Source organism: Onychostoma macrolepis, chromosome 09 (genome assembly GCF_012432095.1).
Source record: "Onychostoma macrolepis isolate SWU-2019 chromosome 09, ASM1243209v1, whole genome shotgun sequence".
Classification (NCBI taxonomy): Eukaryota; Metazoa; Chordata; class Actinopteri; order Cypriniformes; family Cyprinidae; genus Onychostoma; species Onychostoma macrolepis.
Window position 1 is genome coordinate 28,180,738 of NC_081163.1, and position 13,599 is coordinate 28,194,336.

General features: G+C 36.6%; 1 protein-coding gene across 1 annotated transcript in view; it reads right to left on the minus strand.

Moving 5' to 3' along the window:
- LOC131546492 (sacsin-like) overlaps positions 1 to 11,885 on the minus strand; it is a 47,508-nt gene extending 35,623 nt beyond the window's left edge. Inside the window, 2 exon segments of the mRNA XM_058786077.1 lie at positions 3,326 to 3,383; positions 11,621 to 11,885. Of these exon segments, the coding sequence (XP_058642060.1) occupies positions 3,326 to 3,360 (35 nt within the window). The 5' untranslated portion in view covers positions 3,361 to 3,383; positions 11,621 to 11,885.
- Between the last annotated feature and the right edge of the window lie 1,714 nt (positions 11,886 to 13,599).

Here is a 13,599-nt window from a genome sequence, read left to right on the forward strand (position 1 = left end):
GTGGCAGCATCATGCTGTGGGGGTGTTTTTCAGCTGCAGGGACAGGACGACTGGTTGCAATCGAGGGAAAGATGAATGCGGCCAAGTACAGGGATATCCTGGACGAAAACCTTCTCCAGAGTGCTCAGGACCTCAGACTGGGCCGAAGGTTTACCGTCCAACAAGACAATGACCCTAAGCACACAGCTAAAATAACGAAGGAGTGGCTTCACAACAACTCCGTGACTGTTCTTGAATGGCCCAGCCAGAGCCCTGACTTAAACCCAATTGAGCATCTCTGGAGAGACCTAAAAATGGCTGTCCACCAACTTTTACCATCCAACCTGACAGAACTGGAGAGGATCTGCAAGGAGGAATGGCAGAGGATCCCCAAATCCAGGTGTGAAAAACTTGTTGCATCTTTCCCAAAAGACTCATGGCTGTATTAGATCAAAGGGTGCTTCTACTAAATACTGAGCAAAGGGTCTGAATACTTAGGACCATGTGATATTTCAGTTTTCTTTTTAATAAATCTGCAAAATGTCAACAATTCTGTGTTTTCTGTCAATATGGGGTGCTGTGTGTACATTAATGAGGAAAAAAATGAACTTAAATGATTTTAGCAAATGGCTGCAATATAACAAAGAGTGAAAAATTTAAGGGGGTCTGAATACTTTCTGTACCCACTGTATATTCACATATCTAGAAATATGAGATAATGTGCTTGTTAATGTTAACTAATGAACTTATTAAACATTACCTAATGATTAACAGATCATTATTTAATGTAAATTGAAATGCTTACAAATGTCATTAAACTTTCAATTCAAATGATTTTTTTTTTTTTAATCTTCAAATGATTTTGACAGATGGTTTACAATGAATAAAAGCTTCATTAATAAATCGTTAACAAACATTATATAATGCTTAACGGATAATTAGTTAATGTTTACAAATGTCATTAAACTTTCAATGCGTTTTAAAAATCTACATTTTAACAGAAATTATACAATATTTACAAGATTATTTGTTAATGAATTTTTGAATGCTTACAAATGTCATTAAACATCGGTTCACATATTTGCTAATGCTCATTTTTACATTTACAAATCTTGTGAAAATATTGCTTAATTAGTCATTTTAAGCACTTCACAAACCATTCATGTTAATATATTCATTAACTCATAATCACAGTCTAAAAGTCATATATTTGGTCTTTGTTTGTTGTGTAGACTTCTACTATTTGCACATCTTAAATAATTTATTAATTATTTGTTAATGTTTTTACAGTACCCAATCTAAAGTGGAAACTATTCAACAATTGTAAATGTTTATAAACATTTACTAATCATTATTACCTTTATGAGCAGTCATTTTGATGGCAAAATGTGTCCAAAATGACTGGAATTCTCCCTATTTTCACATCTTTACAAATCATTTATTAATCATTTATTCATGTTTTTGCAGTACTCACTCTAAAGTGGAGACTATTCATCATTTGTAAATGTCTATAAACATTTACTAATTTTTTAGTATCTTTATTGGCACTGGACTTGTGAATATTCTTTGAGTCATACATCAACAGGAGGGGGAAAAAAATCTTCAAGGAAATACTTCATTTATCATTTATCAAAACGCAAACGAAATATTATCAGATTGAATCGTTTTCCCTTATGGTAATCAAATTGACCCTTGTACACTTGTTGATCCCTTACCCAACCTTAAACCTACCCATACCACCAAACCTGTCCCTAACCTTACCCGCATCACACCTCAAGAGCAGCAAAGGTGTTGGGTTAAAATCATTTGTAGATTTTCAAGATGTGCATGATCATATGAATTAGAAGATTAATTACATTTGTAAGCATTTTAATTCACATGAAATGTTAATTATTAGGTAATGTTTAAATGTGAATATATATGAACTAATGATCCGTTAAAGGGGTCATATGATGCTATTTTAAAGATCATAATTTTGTGTATTTGGTGTAACAGAATATGTTCACAAAAAACATTATTTTTCAAATACTTTACATTATTGTAGGTCCTCTATGCCCCACCTATCTCAAACGCGTTGTTTTCCACAAAGCCCCTCCTTCCGACAAGCTCAGTCTGCTCTGATTGGCCAACTGACCCAGTGCATTGTGACTGGCCGAACACCACAAGCACGCGTCGGAAATGTAACGTCCCTTTCCATAATCGCGAGCTTCAGCTTTCAAAATAAATGTAAAGATAATGTCCTTAGTTTTACCATCAGTTCAAGCCTGAAAGGGGAACAGAGTCGCGTGACACAGTGATGAAGCTCGTATGTGTTTGCACACAAGCTGCGATTAAGACAGCTGACTCCACTGTGATGTGACCCTGTCTCTCTCTCACACACGACACACAAGACTCCGCATTTGAACAGTCAATAAATACTTAAACTAATAACAAAACATACTTACAGTCGCTGATTCAGAAGCGCCAGATTCATGGCAAAGTCGGAATTTACCCTTTTTTTTTTTTTTTTTAGAAATAGCCTTTGTTCACAGCCAGCCTTGTACTCTCCTAGGTTCACAAAACTGTCGTCCATAAAATGCGTTGCACAAATTCAAACATTTGCTGTTCTGTTGTAAATAATCTTAATGATTCCTAACTGCATCTACTTTCGGAAGGCCAAATAAAGTGCTTTTGCTCTCGCATAGAAACACACAGTGTCTCCACAGCGAACCATCAACACTACTGCGGTTACTGAAAACACGCCTTCTTTCTTTGCGTGCAAATTTGGGCGGCATTACGCAAATATTTCCACATGGTGACGTAGACATGTGGGGGCGTGTTTTAATGAGGCATTTTAGTCCAGTCTGGATCAGCCTTCTCTTTTAGATAGAATAAATCCTTTTGTGGGAGACTTTGAGCTTTGTAACTCTGCGAATCTTATACATGCACAAACAGCTACATAAGAGGAAAAATAGAAATCGCATCATATTACCCCTTTAAGCATTACATAATGTTTGTTAATGATTTATTAATGAAAGTTATTATAAAGTGTAACCATAAAGAACTTTGCTGTGAGTATATCGGGGCCTTTATACATGACAGAATACCGTTATGGCTTTGTTTGCTCCTCTAATAATCATTGTGCCATCTTCTATCTGGGAGAGCTGAATTACAGTCCTGCTATACAGCACCACACTGGTCAAACTGCATTATTGCAGGCCCTTACATTAGATCATATGAGCTAAAATATTTATCAACTGTTTTTCTTAATGTTGATAATGTTGACTAATAATTTCATCCATACTCACGACAAAATCACATATTAATATTATTAAACATAAAACATGTAATCAATAAAACCACTTACTTCTTTTTCTTCTTTTGCCTTGATGCTGAACTCATTTTTCAGCTTGTTTTACAATAACCTGTGGTTAAAAAAAAAAAAAGATGAACTTTCAAAATTCTTAAAAGAAGAATTCCTTTGTTCTTATTCTGTGGTCATTGTTATATTTTGTATTACTTTCTTGGGTCTGCTGTGGCTTCTAGCTACAACTCAGTTGTGGGCATACGTTTACATACTTGCAGAATGTGCAAAATATTACTGATTTTAAAAATGTAAGACCAATCATAAAAGTTGAATTTTTCAAAATATTGTTTTATTTCATACATTCTGAAGAAGCCATTTCACACAACAGATGTCTACATATAGTCCAAAATACAAAATAATGACAGTATTTACACAAATGAGGCAGTTCAAGTTTAAATTTGCATGATTTTTGATATTTAATTCTGGGCCTGTTTGAAATGAAACACTAGGCTTACTTACAATCAACACGACTACTACTACTACTAATAAGGGACTTTCTAAGAATTAGCGTCAGACACCAGCCCTTTGTCTGATTGGCTCGTACTATATAGGTAAAAGGCAGTATGTGAAATTTCTGAATTCACAATATGCATAAAACAGTAGGGTAGAAGTACGTGGATGACCTACTATGCCAAGATTCTTAAGTTGACATCTACACTGTGTGCAGAATTATTAGGCAAGTTGATATTATGGTCATATTTTTTTGCCAAGAAAATCTTACCAATTCCAAACCACATCAATCTTAATAACTACTATTGATTTTCTATTTAATCATTTCTAAGTTAGAAATATATAATTGTCCATGAAGGCTGAATGTCAAAAACTCCTTATTTCAGGTGTGCTGAATTATTAGGCAGGTTTTCTTTTACAGATAAAATGAGCCAAAAAAGAGATTGAACTCAAAGTTTAAAAAAATTAAATAATTAAATGCCCATGAGAAGGATGCAATACTAATTCAATAATAGAATTAGCAAATTTAAGGCATGATCATTGGGCAGCTAAATGCTCATTGGGTCAGCAGGGTCAGAAAAAACAGGTGGAGAAGAAAAGACACGTTAACTGCAAAAGAATTAAGAATTAAGGTGAAGAATTAGCTGTGAAACCATCAGGAATCATTTAGTCTCCAGCACCACCATTTTCCAGAACTGCAACCTTCCTGGAGTCTCCAGAAGTGCAATGTGTCAGGTTCTCAGAGACCTTGCTTGGGTAAAAAACTTAATGCCAGATTCTGGAAGATAAATTCTTCAAACAGTGGTACAAGAGGATGTGATGCTGGTCCTTCAAGAGTCACTCACAACTTATCTGTCCATAAAGCCTATACAAAATCAGTCTTCATGTATTTCACAACACTTCAGCATGTTATTCATATTAAGTGAGGGTTATTTTTTTTTAGCATTTTTTACCCAAGCAAGGTCTCTGAGAACCTGACACATTGCACTATCTGTAAAAGAAAACCTGCCTAATAATTCAGCACACCTGAAATAAGGAGTTTTTGACTTTCAGCCTTCATGGACAATTATATATATATATAACTTAGAAATGATTAAATACAAAATCAATAGTAGTTATTAAGATTGATGTGGTTTGGAATTGGTAACATTTTCTTGGCAAAAAAATATGACCATAATATCAACTTGCCTAATAATTCTGCACACAGTGTATAGACCATGGGAAAGGAGTTGTGAAAAGTACTGCAGGGCTCGCAAAATCACTAGCCTGGGGCTATTGTATCTTCCAGTCAGGCTACCAAAATGTATCACTGTCATGTTTGACAGGCTATCTTAAATACTGATATAAAATTCCTTCCTTGATTTGTGTTGTTCACTCACATGAAACAGATAGTTGATCATTTGCACGTTTCCTTGTCTTGCCAAATTAAACATTCAAGCATTTTAAACCATTCAAGCACATGAATTGGCTAATAAGAACTCAATTAATTGCTCAAGCACTGGTTTTCGAAAACAGAATTGATTTCTCTTTCACGTATCCTTGCACTTGAACAGATTCTTACATACAAAATTCTCAAAATACCCGTCTTGGCAAGTATTCTCTTAAACACAGTTGGCTATGTTTTAAGTGAACATGAACAGTGGAGAAAGAAATCGCATGCATATCATTATATTAATTGGATCCACGCATTAGGTCTTAGGGTGCTTTCGTACCTGGTTCATTTTTTTAAGAGTTTGTTTCAGAACCTGACCTGTTCTCTCCTTTAAGCCAGGCTCACACTACAGGAGTTTTAAATTCCTAACCGATTATGAAATCTGGTTGCAGCACACACACAAGGGGAATCTTCACAGATTTTCTTCCCTTAAATCTTAAACATGCACACACTACAAGATTTGAAAATCGTGGCACATCACACACTACAAGATATTATTAAGATTATCATACCAGAGGGAGCACTTCACATGATCTCACGCAGCAGATTGTCATTGACGTTTCAGCAACTTAAGTTTACATGTTAGCTAGCATGCTAGCAGCTTTCTACACTCACCCGGTACGTTCAAAACTGAGGTGATTACCCAGCGCTTCTCTTTGTCCTTACAGTTGTCGTACGTTTTCAACATATTATACAGGCAGTCGTGTTACTACAATACATCAAGAAACAGTTTCCTCCATCTCCACTATCCAGCGGACCCGTACAGCAGCTGTTTTGCGGTCACGCATTGGCTATTGTGAAAGTACTGACATAATCATAACCGTCATCATCCCGATTTAAAATCCTAAATATCAAACATGTTTGATATTAATCGGGGTGGCCTCGATTTGTGTGAGCAGATCGGGAGGTGCAAGATTTGATCGGTGAACACCTCACATTACCAGATAATCCGTGCCGAACATTGGGATGATCGAGGTCCTTGTCAAGATTTTTCCTCCGATTCTCGGGAGGGGAAAACCAGGACTAAATTGGGCTAAAACTCCGGTAGTGTTAGCCCGGCTTTAGTTCATGCCATGCCGCAATTACCGTAATTATGCGATACCAACTTGTAAAAAGCGTTCACATCCTTGTAGAACTTGTAATTACAACTTGTAAACTGTGAACTTACTGAGAGCTACGACCTGACCACCTCATTTAGGTGTTATATTTAGGCATTGATAGTGTGATAGTTCCGAGTCCAAGCATGTGAACAGCTCCAAATAGAACATCACGTGTTGTCATCTCAAAAGTATAGTAATTAAGACATGGCGTGAATGCAGCATAAGTCCCTGATTCGGAACAAAGGTCTACAGGTATGAAAATGCCCTTAAAAGAACAACAGCCTATAATACCTGCTGCTGTCTGTGTCCTTAATGTTAATCAAACAACAAAACACAACTTTAACAAAGAATAATCTATATACAGTGAACACTATGCACACTATTTACATTATTGTATTTCTGTACATGAATATTACTGTTAGTCCTTATTTTACTTGTGACTTTATTCTATTTTATTTATCTAGGCTATGCTTGTAATTTATTTGTTCTTATTTTATTACTGACAGTTCACTTGTTTTTAATAATATTTGACCTTTATTAGTTATGTTTGTCATGGATCCTGTCAACACTACAGCATCTGAACTTCCAGCACCACCTAGTCGCTTACGATCGCCTGAGTTCTAATTACCTGCACCTGCTCACACTCATCAACTCCCCTTTAAGAACCCTTGCTGTCCTTCAATCTTCGTCTAGTCCCGTTGATCTCTACTATGGATCTACTCTTTGGACCTCAGACCTGCCTATGCCTGCATTCAAGCCCGTCATCCTCCAGCTTTCATAGTCTGGACTTCCCTTTGGAAATAAGGGTCCTTTTTATCTCAATTCCCAGATAAGTCTCAGTCAAGGGATACTACCGTGCTCACCAGATATCCTGCATCGCTTATTCCCTGCTATTCAACCCATTCTCACACCCAACTGGTCACATATTGAAGCTTGGTCAGGACCACTTGTCGTCGCTTTTTGACGCTCAAGGTACCCCTTAGCGTCATTTTTGACTTGCAGGGTCCTCCATTGCTTTAAATAGGAAACCCTTAGCGTCAATATGCCTACGCCATACTGGGAATTTTATCGTCATAATTAAATTATATATTGGGTAATAACATTGCCATTATTGCATATATGTTGGGGTGTGATTTTTCAATGTAAACAGCCACAGCAGTTTTATTTATATTACATTATTTACACATACAGTGGGGCAAAAAAGTATTTATTCAGCCACCAATTGTGCATGTTCTCCCACTTAAAAAGATGAGAGAGGCCTGTAATTTTCATCATAGGTATACCTCAACTATGAGAGACAAAATGAGAAAAAAAAAAATCCAGAAAATCACATTGTAGGATTTTTAAAGAATTAATTGGTAAATTACTCTGTAAAATAAGTATTTGGTCACCTACAAACAAGCAAGATTTCTGGCTCTCACAGACCTGTAACTTTTTCTTTAAGAGGCTCCTCTGTCCTCCACTCGTTACCTGTATTAATGGCATCTGTTTGAACTTGTTATCAGTATAAAAGACACCTGTCCACAACCTCAAACAGTCCAACTCTAAACTCCACCATGGCCAAGACCAAAGAGCTGTCAAAGGACACCAGAAACAAAATTGTAGACCTGCACCAGGCTGGGAAGACTGAATCTGCAATAGGTAAGCAGCTTGGTGTGAAGAAATCAACTGTGGGATCAATTATTAGAAAATGGAAAACATACAAGACGACTGATAATCTCCCTCGATCTGGGGCTTCACGCAAGATCTCACCCCGTGGGGTCAAAATGATCACAAGAACTGTGAGCAAAAATCCCAGAACCACATGGGGGGACCTAGTGAATGACCTGCAGAGAGCTGGGACCAAAGTAACAAAGGCTACCATCAGTAACACACTGCGCCGCCAGGGACTCAAATCCTGCAGTGCCAGACGTGTCCCCCTGCTTAAGCCAGTACATGTCTGGGCCCGTCTGAAGTTTTCTAGAGAGCATTTGGATGATCCAGAAGAGGATTGGGAGAATGTCATATGGTCAGATGAAACCAAAATAGAACTTTTTGGTAAAAACTTAACTTGTCGTGTTTGGAGGAGAAAGGATGCTGAGTTGCATCCAAAGAACTCCATACCTACTGTGAAGCATGGGGGTGGAAACATCATGCTTTGGGGCTGTTTTTCTGCAAAGGGACCAGGACGACTGATCCGTGTAAACGAAAGAATGAATGGGGCCATGTATCGTGAGATTTTGAGTGAAAACCTCCTTCCATCAGCAAGGGCATTGAAGATGAAACGTGGCTGGGTCTTTCAGCATGACAATGATCCCAAACACACCGCCGAACAGCGAAGGAGTGGCTTCGTAAGAAGCATTTCAAGGTCCTGGAGTGGCCTAGCCAGTCTCCAGATCTCAACCCCATCGAAAATCTTTGGAGGGAGTTGAAAGTCCATGTTGCCCAGCGACAGCCCCAAAACATTACTGCTCTAGAGGAGATCTGCATGGAGGAATGGGCCAAAATACCAGCAACAGTGTGTGAAAACCTTGTGAAGACTTACAGAAAACGTTTGACCGCTGTCATTGCCAACAAAGGGTATATAACAAAGTATTGAGATGAAATTTTGTTATTGACCAAATACTTATTTTCCACCATAATTTGCAAATAAATTCTTTAAAAATCCTACAATGTGATTTTCTGGATTTTTTTTTCTCTCATTTTGTCTCTCATAGTTGAGGTATACCTATGATGAAAATTACAGGCCTCTCTCATCTTTTTAAGTGGGAGAACTTGCACAATTGGTGGCTGACTAAATACTTTTTTGCCCCACTGTATATGAGCACATAACCCAACCCCTGCCCCTAAACCTACCATTTGTCAATAAAACACAAGATATAACAGGCAGATACAAGTACCGTCATAATTTATTCAAATAATATTAATATTCCAAGTCTTCCGAGGCAAAACATTTGATTTGTGAAAGGAATAGACGCAATCGCCGTCTCCGTCCACCGTTAAGCTCTTCCTGTGTGCTGCAGTCTCTGTGCGCGAATTCAAAAAATGCAGCCAGAAGAAGCCTTACATCAGCTTTGGTTGTGAAATGCTATTGGCTCTTGTGTGTCTCGTGACCAAATGCCTCATGCTGCGGGACGGGAGTATGCTTTTGAATGAGATGTGAGCGCGTTAACAGAGCGTGATCATTTTCAGCAATTAAAACCTTGTTTTGCTCTCTTCTCATAAAGTCTTTGAATGGCTTCAGAAGACTTGGAATGCAACACGACTTGTTTGTAATGCTTTTATACTGCTTGTTTATGGTCAGTTTTTGCAATAAATACCTGTGACTGCACTTATATTTGCCTGTTACGTGTTTTATATTGTTCAGAAGTGGGTAGGTTTAGGGTAGGGGTGGGGTTAGGTGCTCCAATAAAAGTATAAAGTTATATAAAATGATTTATATTTTTTATAAATGCTTGCAAATCATTAAACTAAGACAAACAACTGAAAACAATGGAGGAGAACGTGTTGTCATTTTCCATAAGCGTCTTGACCTGACGCATAAAGCAAGCAATTGAAAGCAATGGAGTTCCTATTTTGTCATATACTGACGCCTAGGGGCACTTTTGGCGTCTTCATAGTGACGCGAAAGGCGTTTGACCATGCTTCAGTTTTTGACGCCTTGGGATTGAGAATGGGTTGTGCTATTGCACTGTGTTCAATAAACCTCACTATTGCACTAACCTGAGTCTCTTTATCTGTCTGTGACAATGTTACTAGTTTTTGCTGTGGTATTGAAGAAGTGTTCTTTAAATAATAAAGAACCATTTTTTTCTGCTCATCCAAAAAATTATCCGATCTGTGATTCGAACCGTGAATTTTGTGATTCATTGCACAACTAATGTCTTGACTTGTTATTTGAAAAAAAAAATTACAATTAAATACAAATACAGCAAATACAAAATACATTGCTGATGTATTGAAGTTGTGAAGATCAGCTGATGTCTTTTTTTTTTTATTCGGGCCAGTTAAATTAATTTTGGGCTACCAAAACATGAAGAATGCCTGCCCGAAGGGCTACCGGGAATTTTGAAATTTTGTGAGCCCTGCAGGGAAATGATGCAACTTACTCTATAGCTCACATGACAACGATAACTCTGTAGTGGATGTAGTGCATTCAGACTGCATTCATACCACACACATGCATGCTTGATAATACGTTATGCATACTATACACACACACACACACACACACACACATACTTTTTAACAGTCATTAAGTTCTTAAATGTAAAACCTACTCAGACATTATGTGATTTCAGGAAAGTAAAGCTAAAGGCCTGAACAAAGAAAGAGGTGCAAACTCTGCCCAAAAGTTACGCTTATAAAAGGTGCAAATCTTATGTGACATGTTCTGTCTCTTTTTCTTTATTCTACTTAATCTGAACAACTTTACCTCAAGAATTTTTTATATTTTTTTTGCTCAACCTTTGCAACCAGTGTCAACTAGGTTAATAATTGTCAAAAAACGCTCCACTTCTGTGGACCTAATGGGTGGAGCTTGACTTAATTATGCTTAGGGAAAGGGCTGTGGTTAGCGTGTAGCTTGACCTTCAAGCGTCACCCATTTTGTCCAGAGAGAGGGAGCTGGACGTCAGCTCTTAAGTGACGTTATATTTCTATGGTGAATGATAACACGAAATTGCTGAAAGTGGTCATTTTTTCCCTGATTAAAGTGCTTACAGGCCAAGTAATATAACATACACAATTCACGCATACACTGAACCCCAACAATTACTGCTTGCACTATATTTTATTAAGGATTTATTTTTAAAGAATATTTATATGTTTCCTAGAAGACAAAACAAAATCACTTGTGGACTATATGTAAACATACTGTATATTGTGTAAAATAGCTTATCAGGTTAGACCCAAGTAACAAAACAAATAAATAAATAAATAAAATAAATAAATATATATTGCTGAACTGCAAGTCAAACATCTAAACTTGTATGAAAGGGAGTAGGTTTATTATTATTACAATGACAATGTATTAAGAACAATAGGTTCAGTAAATAACTCCGCATAAATGTAAATGTTCAGAAGGAGCCTGCTGTAGTGCTTTGCATATGCCTTGCATCAGCCAAAAGTTGAGTAAAGCCATTTAAACTATGAAATGACAAAAATGTATGGGAATACATGCATAATTTGTTATATGTTTGTTACACTACATAAAACGCAATAAATAAATAAATAAATAATAGCTACATTTGTAAGTAAAACAAGGATTACTTAGTGAAAAAGTTTCTACATCTTTTTTTTCTCAGTGTACTTCTACATGAGATTATCTCCTACCTTAATTGCTTTTTATGTGGTCATGATGATGCTTCCCATCATCTCCGCAGAATGAAAGCAAAGCTATTAGAATAAGACCGATAAACCCAGTCAGTCACAAATCCTCAAGGTTTCTCTTCTCTAGAAAGAACCTGATTAGCGAAAATGAAACTTATTCTTCACTTTCACTCTCAAGTTCAGTGACGGATAAACCAGTTTTCAGTTAGAGTAGACTAACTACACATTTAACTAAATCAGACGCTTAAATACCCGTTGCAAACAAAACATATGAATACTTGAAAAAATTATGCGTCTTCAGAAAACAGAACTCAATGTCAGTTAAATATTTAACCTGAGCAGCAAAGGAGGGAGAGGGAGGGCAGGGGTGGATGTGATTGGTTTATCGTTCTGAAAACACACGTTTTTTCATTGTTTTTACCCAGGCAATCTTGTATTCCTGTTACTACAACAACAACAACAACAACAACAACAACAATAATAATAAATAACAATTATATATATATATATATATATATATATATATATATATATATATATATATATATATATATATAAAGTTTAAATATAAGTTTAATTATATATATTAAACTTAGTTTCGAGCGCGAGGTCTTGCTGTCCCACCGCGCACACACCCCTTTCTTTCTCTCTCTGTGAGTCTGCTTGGCTCTTTTCAGCGAGCGGTAGAGAGGAGCAGCGCTTTCAATTAAACACAAATATTATGTTGCTTCTCTAATTTTACATGCAAGTATAGCCGAAACAACAGCACAGCTATTTTCATTATCTTATGTGTATTTGATTTCATCAGGCGACGGCTCGATTATCAGGATTTTTGTGCAGATTAACATCTTGGAAGGGAGCTGGTTATGTAGCCTATTGGGTCGCGTTTCAGTCACTATTTCACATTAATTCCGTCGTCTGACAACAGAAACAATGAAATACACCAATGAAAACAGTTTTATTGAGAATTTAGCTACACCAAAATATAGTAGGCTACATGTAAGCACAGAGAGGCAAACAAATCTAATAATAAAATGTACATTTTGCATTTTCAGAAGAAGTGCGCTGCCCTGTCGTGCAAAGTAAGTAAATGCCTCAGTGTAAGTAAATTACTCAGTGCAAAGAAAAAGAAGTAATGGGAATCTGGAATTTCTTTTTTTTTTTTTTTCATGTATCAAATAGACATGAACAAGTTATTTGAAAAACATCTATGACCTTTGAAATATGTCTGCTCTTCATGCTCTGTTGACTATGGTTTCAATAATAATAAACATATATTTGCATAAAGCATTCATATGTCCATGCTGATTAGAGTATTAAAAACCTGAAAAGTATTAATTTAAGGTACATTTAGAACAAATACAAATGTGCGATTAAGTTGCGATCAAACTCATGGCAATCAAGCCATTAATCGCGATTAAAAAAATGACAGCCCTATTTAACATACATTAATTTAAATGAAAGCTTACCTGTTAATAAGCCAAGAACTATGAGTGATTCCTGTGCTGAAATAAGATCCGTGTTTAACAAGCTCAAGATATTTTCAAATTTTATTTTATGACATAAAATACATCATTAATATCACACTCATAATTTTATACGCCAAAGACTTTTACCAAAATGTGGAAAAACAAAACTACAGAGGTACTTATAGAAATGACAATGTATGTCTTGTTGAAATGCAAAAGATGCGAAAAGAGAACACTCTGGTTGCTAACTGAGATAATGGGAACGAGTATTGCATTTACCACACTTTGGAGAAAACTCAGTTTTCTCTGAATGATGAAGTCTGATTTGTTAACGTTCGTATAGCTGCATGAACAAACGGCATTTCTGCCCACCAAAACGGCGGGGATGACTGCCTATGTAAGTCTGTGCCGAGTGTCATTTCATGAGAATCTTTTGACTGATAAGCGACAGTGTCGATGCAGCTTCATAGCACAACCTGGTACACAATGCTCATCCTTGTTATCTCAGTGAAC